This window comes from Numenius arquata, chromosome 5, assembly GCF_964106895.1.
Source record: "Numenius arquata chromosome 5, bNumArq3.hap1.1, whole genome shotgun sequence".
In the NCBI taxonomy this organism is placed as follows: Eukaryota; Metazoa; Chordata; class Aves; order Charadriiformes; family Scolopacidae; genus Numenius; species Numenius arquata.
In genome coordinates this window covers 14,910,531-14,926,006 of record NC_133580.1, presented here as the reverse complement: position 1 = coordinate 14,926,006, position 15,476 = coordinate 14,910,531, and the positions used below count along the sequence as shown (strand labels likewise).

At 43.7% G+C, this 15,476-nt stretch overlaps 1 protein-coding gene across 1 annotated transcript in view; it reads left to right on the top strand.

The window, feature by feature from the left end:
• Positions 1–15,073: 15,073 nt before the first annotated feature.
• Positions 15,074–15,476, top strand: part of HDX (highly divergent homeobox) — a 38,667-nt gene continuing 38,264 nt past the window's right edge. The window contains exon 1 of the mRNA XM_074147754.1: positions 15,074–15,234. Coding sequence (XP_074003855.1) covers positions 15,088–15,234 — 147 coding nt within the window. The 5' untranslated portion in view covers positions 15,074–15,087. The remainder of the gene's footprint in view (positions 15,235–15,476) is intronic.

Here is a 15,476-nt window from a genome sequence, read left to right as displayed (position 1 = left end):
AAAAACACACAGCTGCATCCTGGCCTGTATAGCCAAGAAACGGAGGCATCCCAAGGAAACCGAATGGCTTCAAAAAGATTTACTGGTTGAGGGGTATAAGTTTTTATTACTTTAGAAAATAAATACCCCTCCTTTCAGGAAGTCTGTAATAATGAAGTCTGAAACAGTAGACTGGTGGATTCTGTACAACAGGCATCACAATCCAGAAGAATATGGGATTAATTTGTAAAGGTTTCTAAGAACAGGTCAATTGCATAGGCAGGAAAAAAAATTATGGATTCCCTCCGTGATTCTTTGTTTCCTCCTGTCTTTACTGGTTTTGTTTTCATTTTTATTTTTAAAATATTTTAACTTTTTTTTGTACTATAAAACTCCGTATGATAGAAATATTAATGGGTGAAAGATAAATATTCAATAATTATCTCTCTTTTTTTTTTTATTTTCATTTTTGGTGTGTAGCATTTTTATGTGTTCCACAAGTTCATAATTTTCATGTCTCACCATAGGTAAAATTCTCAAAAGCAATAAAAATAAAAAGGAAACAGCATTCCTGATTTTCAGAAAAATATCCCAAGAAATAAAAGAGCGTAATAAATCCCTAAAATACATACACAGCCAGGCTCTTCTGCATTTTTTTCCCACAAGCAGCAGCTGTTTTTTGCATACAGCGTAAGGGACATATTTGCAGATTCAGTTTATGGGAACTTTGTTTATGCACTGGGTGAGGTTTAACAACTAATTTTAATTAATGTGGCAAAACCAAGTTCAAAGAAGACAGAAAATTTGTAAATCTCCTAAGACCACTAATTCTGAGTGCGGTGGTAGATGCAGAAAAGGTGCTGCATGGAATTTTCCATATTAACATGTTTACTAGGGTTTACAGGCTGCAACCCTTTCTCCATCACTATTTCATGAGGAACCTCCTGATTTAGCAGATCTTTAATTACACCCTGTGCCTCCCCATCTTTAGTGTGTCTTTACAACCTTTCTGTAAAAGAGACAAATATCATTATTGCAATTTCAGGTGTTGATCAAGCAGAAAACGTGTGAAAGAGCAGGCAACTAAACCAAAGGGTTTGCTTTTTGGAGCAACCTACACCTATGCAATACCAATGGCATCAATACGAAAAGAACAGCGTATACATTTTGATGGAAACAAGTAAATTAACAACAGGCAATTTGGATTTCACAAGAATAAATCATGTCAAACCGATCTAACTTTCCTCCGTAACAGAATAATGAGCCTGTGGAGACATGAAGCAGCAAATGTTATATATCTTGACTTTAGCAAGGCTTTTGGCATGGTCAGACGTGGCGTTCTTGTAGAGAAGCTGGGGAAACAAAGCCTCAGAACTGGCTGAGGAACTCTGCTCAGAAAACTGCTATTATTGTTTTCTGACAAAATGAAAGGATCCAGCAGGGTTTTGCTGTGGTCAGTCTTGAGCCCGAAGTTTAATAAATCCCTTCTGAGGGTTTAACTTATTGAAGATTCAGGATGAACGTTAGCAAAAATTTCCTAATGGCAGGTCGATCAAGCACTAGATTAACTGTGGGGTTTTCAATTCTCCCATACATTTTCCCAAGCACAAGTTCAACACTGCTCTTTTTGGGGACATGGGGACAGATTCAGTGACAAGATGAGGTCTCTTTTTGGCTGATGCTGTATAAATACGTCATTTAATGCCTTACAGCTCTGTAATAGGCAAATTACTTGTTTGAGGTCACGAAGCATCACACTGAATTGCAACACAAATTGCTGGTGAAACATTCTCGTGCTCCTTTCCACCCCGCTTTCAGTCTTCCCTGAGACACTGCTGACTCTACCAGGTCACCCTCAGGCCTGGCTTAGAGATTATGTCCTTCAAGGCATCACCAGAATAACGGCACAATTAATTGAGTAAAGGTGGCCTCAGAAAAGTTTCTGTTAAGTGGGTTGGTTTTGCCTCTTTGGCTTTCTTAGTGTTTTCTAGATTAAAAAAAAAGCCAAGAAATAGAAGTAGCAGCTGTTGCTCTAAACTGTATGGCCAAAATTGTCCGGGTTCATCGCCTGGGGGGGTCACACACCAGCTCCTCTCTTAGGGACGCTTTGGGCCATTGTTACAGAGACTTCTCTTATCTAGGCACGATCTGCTAAAAATCTGAAAATGGTATCAACTGCTGGAAAAGGGAAAAGGTCTTGGGATGGAGGAAGAGAAGAATTGTGTGATTTTACGGTTGGGTTCCTGGCTGTGGAATATGAAATAGGGCTTTTGACCTATTCTATATCCCATGTGGGGGCGATGGGACAGCCACCCCCAGCGGCTGCCATTAGAGCGGGGAAAAGCTACACACAGTGCCTGGAAACCAGTACAGGCATTTCTGAGAAATGCTTTCTCTGCCACGCAGAAGCAGTAACCCATACTGAGCTAAGTAACTAATAGTAAGCTGAGCTAATTATTTTAATGAGCTAATACAAAGTAGCTACATCAGAGAGTCTCGCTTTGATGCTAATTCCCTCATGTAAGGAGTCCTTTTATGTCCCGGGCTACTGTTTAAACCACTCGACCAATTTGCCAGCCCCTGTTAATTTAAATCTGTTATTAATGAATGAGGAAGCATGTGGATCTGGTTGCAGTAGAAGAATATTTGTTTTATTTCATCCTGCCACAGTTTTTCCCCCAAGGTTTGTCTCATTGAGAGGCAATACCAGGGAAGGAAGTGAATAGCATGAAGTTCTTTCTGGAGCTTGTCACTCTGCTGCTGCAAACAGCAGCAGCTTTTTTAACCTATATGTTCGCTTTTCTATACTGTAAAGTATGTATTGCTGAGCACACCTCTTCTACCCCACTCCTACCACTAGCACGAATATATTTTTTCATGTTTCCTTTACCTCCTTTTTCTTTTCTTATTCTGTTTGCTGGAGACAGACTTTTCTGTTAAGCTTTTAGTCTCACCTTTTCTACTGAGACAAATTTCTGTTACTGTGATCTATAAATCTTTGATGTGGTCACAGGTCTGCATACTAGTTTCTTTGACAACTTAAATACACAGCTGATGTCTCCTTTAAGAACGATTCTATGACTTTTTGATATAATCTATAGAAAAAGCACCTGTGAGCCCATTGTTAGTCAGATAAGAGCCCTTGAAGTACTACTTTCTATTATTCAGCATTTTAAAAGAGTTTAATAAGCTGCATTTTATCAAACACCCGTGTTTCTTTTTCAAAGGATTTTAGAAAGACTGTGTTACCGGTTTTGTTTCCCAAGCCCCATATAAGATGAGAAGAAACCACACCAAATTTCTCTGGAGTCATACCATAGTGAATTCCAAACCAATATTTTCTATAAAAGCGCTATAGGGTTTTTACGGTTGCTCTATTTATTTTTTTACAAGGTGAGTGTTGATGGCACACAGAGGAAGGAAATATATCTAGGGGAAGAAGCAGCATAATACAACACTATTGTATTAAGTGTAATAATACACTTACAGGACTACCTGTAAGACCCTGTTATTAAATTCAGAGTGTTTACTACGGCATTTAATCCAGTGCAATTGGGGGCTACTGCCCAAAGGGATTCCCCCTCCTCTTCCCCATTCTCAGCCGCTTCCTCACACTGGTTTTCTGTGGTGGATCGAGCAACTGTGCTGCACCAGGCGAGCTATACCAACGAGCTGTGCCAGTAGGTCACCAATCCCACCCAGAAAAACACCTTCTTTTCAGCTGGGCCACCTCATTCATCCCATTCCCTCCATCACACGATTACTGGGTGTGATACAAAGGAAATATCGTATCAATATGTCTGGTATATAACCCTAATTTGCTGGAAGTATACAGAGCTCTCAACAGCAGCTACACCAGGAGAGATGTGCGTTACCAGAGGAAAGTTGGCTTCTGCTTTATAAAGCAGGAAAACCAAGTGAAGACTGGCACTTTACTGAAACAACTCAAGTAATCTAAGATCTCTAGCTCAGATTAAGCTTTATTAATTGATTGACTGACTCTCCAGAGTAGTGAAGGAAATGTAATTACACTGTAGACAGAACATTCAACTCTTGAACGATGTTCTAGAAGAATGTATTTTATTTGTGGATGAGCGAACATTCAGCACATCTTGCTGCTCCATGGAAAACCATAGACAAAATGTTAGGTGGCTGGAAACAAAGTTAAATATGTCAAAAATCAGTGTTAATATTTTAAACGATGTAATTTTAAAATTAACATACACATTGACCACTTTTCTCCTCCCTGCCTACAAATAACCAGTGGCAATACTCAGTCCCGCAGAAATGTTTACCGAGAGTTCTGATTAAAGCCATTGCACAAAATTAATCACCTGTTTTAGTATTTTAACATTGTGACTTGCAACGTAAACTATTCAGGACAGGGACATGGCATATCTAGAGGCTTTGTAACTAACACAGCAAAGCTTCCAATCTGATTGAGACATCAGAGTGTTCCTACAGCCCAGCCAATAAATAATGACAGTACATAGAATCATAGAATCATAGAATCTTCTAGGTTGGAAGGGACCTTCAAGATCATCTAGTCCAACCATCAATTTAACTCTGACAAAAAAAAAACCCCATCACTAAACCATGTCCCCCAGCACCATGTCAAGCCATCTTTTGAATACCTCCAGGGATGGTGCCTCAGCCACTTCCCCGGGCAGCCCATTCCACTGCTTGATAACCCTGTCAGTATAAAAATTCTTCCTAATATCCAGCCTGAATCTCCCGTGGCGCAACTTGAGGCCATTTCCTCTAGTCCTGTCACCTGTGACTTGGGAGAAGAGACCGACCCCCGCCTCTCTACAGCCTCCTTTCAGGTAGTTGTAGAGAGCGATAAGGTCTCCCTTCAGCCTCCTTTTCTCCAGGCTGAACAACCCCAGCTCCCTCAGCCTCTCCTCATAAGACTTGTGCTCCAGACCCCTCACCAGCTTCGTTGCCCTTCTCTGGACCCACTCCAGCACCTCAATGTCTTTTCTTGTGGTAAGGGGCCCAAAACTGGACACAGTACTCGAGATGGGGCTTCACCAGTGCCGAGTACAGGGGGACGATCACCTCTCGAGTCCTACTCACCACACTGTTCCTGATACAGGCCAAGATACTGTTGGCCTTCTTGGCCACTTGGGCACACTGCTGGCTCATGTTCAGCCCACAGTCGACCAACACCCCCAGGTCCTTTTCTGCCAGGCAGCTCTGATTTCTACCACACAATCCCTCAGTGCGGATGAGTGGTATCGGAATTCCCGCTTGTTCGTTGAGTAGGTTTCCCTTCGGCTGGGAGACCAAGCCCGGAGGAGGAGGGCTGCCATCCACACACCTGGTTGTACTGTGGGCTCCCACAGCACCACGGCGTCACGAGCGTGCGGAGCTTGTGGTGTGGGGCTCGGGCCATCACTGGCTCCTGACAAGACACAGCCAGGGTGTCGGGGCCAAAACACACTGAGGTGCTGAGGCCAAGATGCAGCCGGACTCTCCGGCCTCCATGAGGGCCGGCCCTGTACTGCCCATCTGAAGGGACCGCCATTTCCCCTCTTCCCAGACAAAACGCCTTCACCCTTCAACCATAAAAAGTTTATTTCTTGACTGCCGTAACCCTCAAGTAATCAAAATCCTGATCCTTTTCAGATTTTACCACACACCCCTACTCCTCCGCACAATAAAAAGCTTGTGAAACACGGCAAATTTTCTGTCAGAAAACGCCGGTTCGGCTTTACACGCCCACCGCTACCCGCCGGGGGCACCCACCACCTCCGGAGGGGCCGGGGCCGGGAAGGGGGGGACAGACCGGGCGACGTGAGGGGTGGGAGGACGGGTCTGCGGGCTGAGGGAGCGGCGGGGCTGCGGGGGAGCGGTCGCCACAGCGCCCCGGGCCTGTGAAACAGGCCCGGGGCGCTGTGGCGACCGCTCCCCCGCCGCGGCGAGGGGCGGGGGCGAGCACTGTCCCGGCCGGCGCTGATCTTACGCTCCTATTGGCCGCTGTCTGCGCTGACGTCACGATCATGATGAGAATTAATGATCGGAGGCGCTGATTTCATTGTGTGACGCCGGGACCGACCCAGCCGAAAAAACCGGCTGAATCCGCAGCCCCCCGCGCAGCACGGTAAGGCCGGAGCGCGGCGCAAGGGGGGGCGGGCGGCGGGGAGTCGCTTAAGGAAGGGGGTGGGGGGAACACACACACACAGCGGGGTCCCCCGGCCGGGAGGGGGGCGGCGGGCGGAGGGAGGGGGGATGATGATGGTGGTGATGGTGGTGGTGGTGATGATGATGATGATGCCCCTGGGCCGGCGGCCTGGCGGTGGGGCTCGCAGACCCACCTCGGGCGCGCAGGCGCACTGCGCCTCCCCCGGCGGCCCCGCAGAGGCAGGCGCAAGGCGCCCGCCCGCCCGCTGCCGGTGGGGAAGCGCGCATGCGCCTGGCCGCTCGGGGAGCCCCCGGCGCCTGCGCCGCCGTGGCCGCACTGCGCCTGCGCGCTGCTCGGGGAGGGAGAGGCGGGGGCGCATGCGCCGAGGGGGCCCGGCCCTGCCCGGCGGGGCGGCCACGGCTGTCAATGTCTGCCGTGTGCTCCTCCTCCGTCCCTTCTTGCCCCTCGCGTCAGTGCAGGGGCAGCTCCTTGAGGCTGGGCTGGTGCAGGTGAAGGCTTTGAGGGGGGGCAGTTGGGGAGAGGTAAGAAGAAGGCTGGTCGTTGCCTCGTGGTGTGAGGCCTGTGGGCTCCACACAGGGGCAGGCGGGCGCCCACGCGTGAGCGGGGCAGGAGGTGGCCAGCTGTAGGGAGTTGTCATGGAACAACTCAAACCTTGATTCCCTTCAGAACTTGGACCTCTCAAAGGCTGTATCAGCCTTGTTTTGGTGCCGGACACAGCCAGTGGTGGTGGCAGTTGAACAGGGTGTTCTTCTGGTATCACACTTTATCCCTGGAGTGCGTGGAAGGGAAGGAGGAGGGAGAAGTGCACTAGCTGCACGTCTATGGCCTTCTGGAGGGACGATGGTGCCAGGCAGGTCTCGCTGTGGAAGTGCCTTGTGTTGCACGTAGGCTTGACCCACTCTGGGGAATAATGTGCAATCCCCACCCCTGTGCCCCTGCATTCTGTTAGGGGTTCTGATATTATAGGCAAGATTGTATGTATCTAAGCAAAAGTAGTTCTGTATCCTCCAAAGTGGAGTCTTGAAGCAACTCGCATCTTCAGAGGAAAATTGTGTTTTAGTATTCCATTTTTCTTAACAAACCCTTGTGTACATGCTTAATTTAAAACACGTGGCTAATCCAGTTGAAGTCAGAAGCCTCATTTGCATGAATAAAGTGGGATGGGATGCATAAACCTGCAGAGTTGTGGTCAGGTTATTATGTTATTAAGTTACCAAGGGCTGTCTAATTTGTCCTTAATAAAGGGCTAAATTTTATAGGTAGAACTGTAATATAATATTGCAAATGCTGTACTTAGTGGAAAGAGAAGCAATTGTGCTGTGAGTCATGAATATTTAAAAGTAGTTTTACGAGTTGGTGGGTGTATTACACTTACCCAACCATAAGCATAACCTACTGCACTTACAGTTGTGTGCTTACTTACAGGTGTAACTGTTTTGGTCTTTTTAGGAAGGAGGCAGTAGCCCACAAATGCAGATTATTAAGTATTGTTGCTTGATCCAGTGTCTCCACAGATGGTGTGTAAGTTGGGGGGTTGGTTGATTGTTTTCTTTCTATTTGGAGTGTGCAAAAAATTGTGAGCTTTTGGCAGAATGGAAAGTGAATTAGGTGGTTGCTGGTACAGTTCAGGTTTCTAAAGCTGTAGTAATAGTCTCACTGCTGCAGTCTGGTTTTATTTATGTATTTAGTAACTTTCTTATTATAGTTGCAGTTTTGTCTCAGATTTATATTGGTGCCAAGTTTTGTTATTTTGTACCACTGGAGATCTGCAGAGGGAAAGAAAAAAAAAAAGAAATAAATTGAGGAATGTGCTGAGTTTCTTCTTGTACCTGTTATGGATAGATAGACTAAAACAGTAATAGGTTTACAGTCTTTTATAAGTTGACTTTTTTCCAAACAAATGCTTGTTTGGTGATGAGGTTAAAAAAGAACCCCAACCTCTCAGGAATTGCTTGTTCCCTTTTATCTATGTGTTAATCCCTGACAGTTTTATAATGTTTTAGACCATAAAGATTTTTACACTTAGTTACTTTTGGTGGCATGTACTCTGAGTGAATTTTCTTCTGCTTTATTAATTATAATTTCACATCCATGACTGTTTTTGTTACTGTTTGAAATGAGAGGAACATCAGTTTTATTTCCTATTTTTCAAATTAATTATCATTAACATACTATTCCATAAAGACTTACCTTGTAAGCATGTTTACTTGGTTCAGCAATCTTGAGACTTTTTGACACTAAGACTATAGTGCTGTACGCTGTAGGCAGACTTTAGACCACAGAATTTTTTTTCCTTCTTATGCTGCTGTGCTTTTTTTTGCCCCCTTTTTTTTGCCCCTCCAGATCTCTTAAGTGGTCACTACAGAACAGCTAAATAACTCTTGAATTATTTTTTTTATTTAACCAGAGGATCATTGATACTGAGTTATTCCCATTTTCTTATTGTTGCTCTTTCTTTTGTGGTACTCCTTGACACCAAGTTGTTTTCATTAGTATCTAAAACCCCATCTCTGGGCTTCACCAGGTCTCCCTGGAGAGATTTGTAATTTTGGATGTTGAATTAAGTAACTAGAGTGGAAGGACTAGGCATTTGCAGCAAGCCATGTGAGATAATAGTTACATTAAGTACCCATTTTGTGAAGCAAATGCACTACTACTTCAGAAGCAAACTCACCTTTAGTGCTTCCATGTTCTCTCCTCCACTTATGCTTGCTCTTGCCGCAGAAAGGGAAAGAAGGTGGATGCGGTGGAAAAAGTTGCTCAAGCAGCTAAAGAAATCTAAAGAAGTTCTGCTGTAAGAATAACCTTAATCTCATCTGAGGAGGAGCCAATGTTGACAGGTCGCAGTGTGTTAGTAGGATTGTCCTTCATGAAGGACTCGGCAGTCTTGGAGAAACTGAAGGGCATGGAGTTCCCGTCTTCGTTCTTATCACTTACCAGCCTTAGATCTCTCATGTGTCCCCAGTGCCAGACTTAGCACTTGGACTACATTTATGTCTCCTGAACCACCGCATAGAGCAAAGGGATTCTTCTGCTACTGTGATGATTTTTTTTAGCTAGTATTCAGTTTAGAAAGGGAATGAAGAACAACATCTTCATCTTGATGGGTTTACAGATGGTTGAGGAGTGGGAGACCACCAAATTGGAAAGCTGAATGATGTTAGTTGTCTTAGGACATATAGCAGGGGTGGAGGAGGTATTTACAGGAAAATTGCCTTTTCATTTGTCATAGATTATTCTCTGCACTGTCACATAGACAGCAACATACTTGGCTAAGGCTATGTTATTTTATTAGCAGAGCAGGCAGGTGTTGAAGTCTTAAAAATACTACTTTGCCACCTCTGTCTTTTATGGAACTGAAAATATAGCTTACATTCATGGAATTTCAGTTTGCATAATGCTTTGCCTGAATTTTATTAAATTTCACAGAGTTCTTTTCTGTAACAAACTCTCTTTTCAGTGCCAATGTGTTGCCATCCAACTGGACAGCTGGCTTCCCAAAAGCTCAAATGCATGTTTTCTAAGCTTGGCAAGTCAAGATCAAAATGAAGTTATAATAAAAATCCATGTGGATTTCTAACTTGGAGTCTGAGGTTCAAGACAAAGGTGAGAAATCCTGAAGAAACTGGAGTGCTTCGTAGGTACACAAATTGGGAAAAGCAATTTACTTCCTTTGAAATTACTGCAGTTGTTCTGAATGATACTGAGTCCACTATGAAGGTGTATGACCTGCTGATTCTGTTGATACTAATGCAGCTACCTTACTGCTTAGTAATGTCAGCACTTGGTAAGTTATCTCTAGTTTGTATAAATTTCCACTGGCTGTCATGGATCTCCCACACTAGAGAAAATGTAAGAATTAATATCTTGTTTTGTATAACCTATTTAGCATCAGTTTTCATCGTGACACTTCTCAAAAAAATCCCAAACCCAAAACCCAGTGTAATCTTTTGATGAACCTAGTATTAATCTGTATTAATGTAGTCTCAGAGACAGTAACATTATGCTCTTACAGATGTTTGAATTCTCAGTGTACTTAACGTAGAAAAGTTGCTAGGTCTGACAGGTGTGGAAAGTGAGCAAAACTTGTTAACTATGAAGACGGTATATGCAGAGTTAGCACTTCATGGATTAATGTGATGGCTTGGGACTTCGTGGCTTTCTAGTGGAGCTTCCAAACATTCAGTAATCGGTTTATTCAACACAGGGTACTGGTTTAAATATTCTAAATAAGCACTTAAGGACTGCTAATAGCAAACTGATTTCCCTCTGGACTTTACAGATGACATATCAGTGGGCTTTTAACATGCCATAGAAGGAATATTGCCAAATGTCCTACACACTGGTGTGAAATCAGTTTGCCAGTTATGGTTTTGTCCTAGGGTATTGAGATTAAAAGCTTGGAGATTGCTAGTAGTAGCAGAAACTAGTAATAATCTTGTGATCTTTTATATCTAGTTAGAAATTACTATGTAGGCAGTTAAAAAGCAAAAAAACTTATGATTCTTAATTTCCTTTCTCTTGTTCTGCGTAATCTAAGATCTTCACATGAAGTTGTATTTCCTGCCTAGCCCTGACCAGAGCATGTGTCTTGTGAGGTTGTGCTACATCTGCAATCTGAACAGCAAAAACCGCCCTGCGGCTTCCTGGGGCGGGATGGGTTTATTGGGGCTTTAGTCCAGGCATCAGTGCTGTATGTTGAGGTTGTCTATTGCTTCTGCACTGTCTGGAGCTTAACATCTACTTGTTAATAACCAAGTTATACCAAGCAACTGTAGTGTAGTTTAAAAAAAAAAAAAAGGATTAATTAATTGGCAGAGCAGAATTAATAAGATTGATTTACGTAACAGGATAGATAATGATATTTTTAAAAAATTTTAATGTCCCTTCTGTAGTTTTTGTAAATATGTGTGTGGATAGGTGGGGCAGTGGAAAATGGTACAGAACTGTCTATTGACTGAAGATTCAGTATATTTAGAACACAAAATGCATCAATAAATTCTCACCTGCTTATTTGAAAGTTTAGATGTTGGAATGTAAACGGAAGTTGTGGCTCAGCTTCCATAACTTTGTGTTTGTAGGGCCCTTTAATCTTGTTTATTTAAATCAGTTTCTCATGGCCTCTGCACAGATCTTGGGGGCTGACCTGCTGGAGAGCAGCTCTGAGGAAAAAGGCCTGGGAGTCCTGGTGGACAACGGGATGACCATGAGCCAGCAATGTGCCCTTGTGGCCAAGAAGGCCAATGGCATCCTGGGGTGCATCAGGAAGACTGTGACAGCAGGTCGAGGGGGGTTATCTTCACCTTCTACTCTGCCCTGGTGAGGCCTCATCTGGAGTACTGTGTCCAGTTCTGGGCTCCCCAGTTCCAGAAGGACAGGGAACTGTTGGAGAGGGTACAGCAGAGGTCTACAAAGATGATGAGGGGCCTGGAGCATCTCTCTTATGAGGAGAGACTGAGGGTCTTGGGTGTTTTGAGTCTGGAGAAGACTGAGGCGGGGATCTGATCAACGCCTATAAATTCTTAAAGGGTGGGTGTCAAGAGGATGGGGCCAGTCTTTTTTCAGTGGTGCCCGGTGACAGGACAAGAGGAAATGGGCACAAACTTGAACATAAGAAGTTCCATCTAAACATGAGGAGGAGCTTCTTCACTTTGAGGGTGGCAGAGCCCTGGAACAGGCTGCCCAGAGAGGTGGTGGAGTCTCCTTCTCTGGAGACATTCAAAACCCGCCTGGACATGTTCCTGTGCAGCCTGCTCCAGGTGGACCTGCTTTGGCAGGGGAGTTGGACTAGATGATCTCCAGAGGTCCCTTCCAACCCCGTGTGATTCTGTGGTCCTCTGAGCTGTATTTTCCTGGATTCAAAGCAGAAGTTAGGAAGGAATCTTAACAATATTTTGGTTGTCAGGTGTAGTTTACAAGTGATTAAACTAAACAGCAAAAATGAGTTGTTTATTAAACCCAGCTACGACCTCTCTTGAGCTTAGCAAGGCAAAGTCTGTCATGCAATGCATATAGGTTCATCTGAAGATCAAGAGATTTTGTCAAAATGTTCCACCCTGTCCTTATCTAAACTACAGATGTCAGATACGACAGTGAAAGTATTTTAACAGAGAAATGGCTTTGGATACAGAAATCCACATAATTAAAAAACATGTCAAGGACCTGACACATGTCTTTGCAAGTCATCAGGTCTGATTCTAAAAATTTATCTTGCACTTGGAGGAGTCTTCATTGTGGTAGATGAACTATTTGGAGATCATGCTTCTTTTTGATGAGATTATGTATAAAAATGCTGGAGCTATTGGATGACAGTCTTCATCTGGATCTGGACAGTTAGAAGGTTCATAACTATTTCCGATGAGGTCATTTGTGGGAGCTGTTCTCAAATAAATAAAACAGGACCACTGGTACTGAAAGAGCAGTAGGCACTCTTAGTAGAAGTGTAAGCTGGGTCATGCCAATCGTGTAGGAGGAAGAAGAATCACAAAATTAACTCTTACGTATTCTGTAAAAGTGACATAAATCATTTGGTGACTGCATCATCATGCATATCCATGTGGGAGATCTAAAGACGATTCTTAACTTTATAAAGTAGATTTTTGTGAACTTTATTGATTTGTTAATGGACTAATAATGGTCTCCTCTCTTGCTTGCTATAAATTTCTTTAAACAGCAGAGTATTCAGAGAAAGAGTCTCCTTTGCCCAGCTCTGACTGTGACTGAACACACGTTCTGTGGGAGGCATCACTCGGGCAAAGCCTGACTTGTAATGCAGCTGGTAGTGCTGCGTTTATTAATGAACTAGGTTGAGAGGACAAATAAGAACTGGGAACAAAGGTAAAAATGTGATTGAAAAATCTTCTGGTTTAAGTATTGAAAAGAAAACAGTAATTTTTACAACCGGTAGCTAGTGATTTTTCTATTTCTGTTGACATATAGAGGAGTGTCAACTCTGAAGTCAAATCTCTGGCCTACAAACATTTTACTCCAAATTACAGATGTTAATCTTTTTCTTCATGGAGGCCTGTTGAACTCCAGTAACTGTTACCATTACACAGTATAATCATCTTGATTAATAATGTGAAAGGAGTTGCGTGTCTGCTCATGCTTTTGAGATCTTAATTTTATTTGCTCTAAATTAGAAGCAGTTCTTGTGCAAAGGATAAGTATACTGCCACTCTCCCTCCTTTCCACCCAAAATTTTCAAAACCAGTAACTAAAAGCTTGGTAGCTACAAAGGGTTCCCTCATCCCCTTTATTTTCCTACAAGGTGATGGTAGGCTTTCTTATTCTTTAGTTTGTTCTGCATTATTTTGATACATGTACCGAAAGTATTAAAAAGAGCTTGTGGCTGGTGACTTTTCTGCTTTCCAAGACACAGAGTCAGATGAAGGTTGTTCCTGGCCACCGCTTGCGGTGTCTCAGCTGGTGGCCTCCTGTTTGGGACAAAATAAAGGCCCCATTCTGGAAATCTGGTGATGACGGGGTTCTTCTTTTCTTACGTGTAACCAGAGGACTGTATTCTTTGCCTGTATTGACCGTGTAACAAGAGCTTAAAACTTCAGTTTGCCATTAGGGAGTCTGTCCTGCGCTTGGCTATATTCAGCTGTGTTTGCCTTTTCCAAGCTAGGGCATGAATTTTCATGCGTAACAAAGCTGTGTCTGGTTTAACGTGTTCATCAAACTGCAGCTGAAGAGGCTGCCTCGTCCCTGGCCACCTCCTGCCTCTGCCGTGGCCCAGCATAGCCCTGCGCTGAGCCCTGGCGAGGATGGGGTGAGGAGCCTGCCTTACGGCCAGCTGTGGGGTGATGCTGCTCGCCATGAGGCCACACCATCCGGAGCTTGTGGGCCTGAGGGCAGGCTCCCCGGGGGAGCGCTGCTCCCCAGCAGAGTTCCTGGGGGCCTGAACGGCTGCACGATCCCTGTCCCCGCACGGCGAAGTGCTCGCATGGTGAGGCCCGGCGCTGAGCTGGCTCACAGGCTGAAAACAAGAGCTGAAGAGTTGCTGTTAGCCTGGGAGGAGCATGGCTCTCTTCATTACGGGTGAGCGTGCTGAAAAACTTTGGACACCACTTCAGACAAAGGGACAGGAACCCATCCTGAGGTCCTGTAGCCAGCATTGGCTTATACCCCTGTGAAACAAACCTTAAGTGTTCTTATAAAGCCTGTTTTCTAGCTTGAGGGTACAGTTTCACAGTAGCTTCAACCTTTCTAAATTCAGGCTGTGATTTGGGTGGTCTCTCCTTTGTGTTAATATTAGAGCATTAGCATTGCGCTGGCCTGACCAGAACTGTCTAAAGCCCTTCTTTTTGTGAGGTTTTTTTTTTTTGGTTTTTTTTTTTTTTTTTTTCCCTAAGGTGGTCTTCAGTTCTGGTCCTTGATCTTTGTGACTTTGCAGCTGGGAAGTGCCAGGGCTGACACAGCAGAAGGAAGACATGACCAGCCATAGTGGAGTGTAGGATTTGCTGAAGTCGGAGGTGGTAGAAACTGGTGCAGAACAGTCACCTTCGTTTTATCACAGATTTTGTCACCTTTTTTTTTTTTTTGGTAGGGGAGGGGAAAGAGACGTGCCAATATTGTTGAGCTACTGGTGTTACTCTATTTTGCCTAATGCCTTTATTATATTTTTTTTTTTTAAGGGAGAAACTTTTGCTTTGAAACTAGAGGCTCTTGGACTTAGCAAAACAATGCAAGATTTACTTATGAAAGGCTGTCAGCGTTGTTCCAGACATGTAGTTTACCGGTTCAACCTGAGTCTATCACAAAGGAATACTAATGCTGACTGTAACAGGTTTTTTTGTGGTTTTTTTTGAAAGTAAGTAAAAGTGTTGGTAAAGGACTCTGTAAAGAAAACATGTCAACACTTAGTGTTATCACAGTAAGCATAAATGAGAGCCTCTGCATTCTGCAAGTATTACAATTTTTATTCCAACTTTCAGAGTATCTTCTTTTATTTTTAGATGAATCTGCGTTCTGTATTTACTGTAGAACAACAAAGGATATTACAGCGTTATTATGAAAATGGAATGACAAATCAAAGTAAAAATTGCTTTCAGCTCATATTGCAGTGTGCACAAGAAACTAAGCTGGACTTCAGTGTAGTCAGGGTAAGTACTGAGGCCTTCCAAATTTGTATGTTAAAAGTTATACACTTTCATTTCTTTACATAAAATATCTGTTGAGGACTGGAGTCTCTAACTTAATACTTGTCTTAAATCAGACTTCAGTATGTGTGTGTGACATTCATTTTTATCCAGCGGGCCTGTTTATAGTTTGTTTTTGCTGAAATGTCTTCACATGATTGCTGTATTTAGCGGGGGCCTGGATTGCACAAGGAGTGATTTCTTTT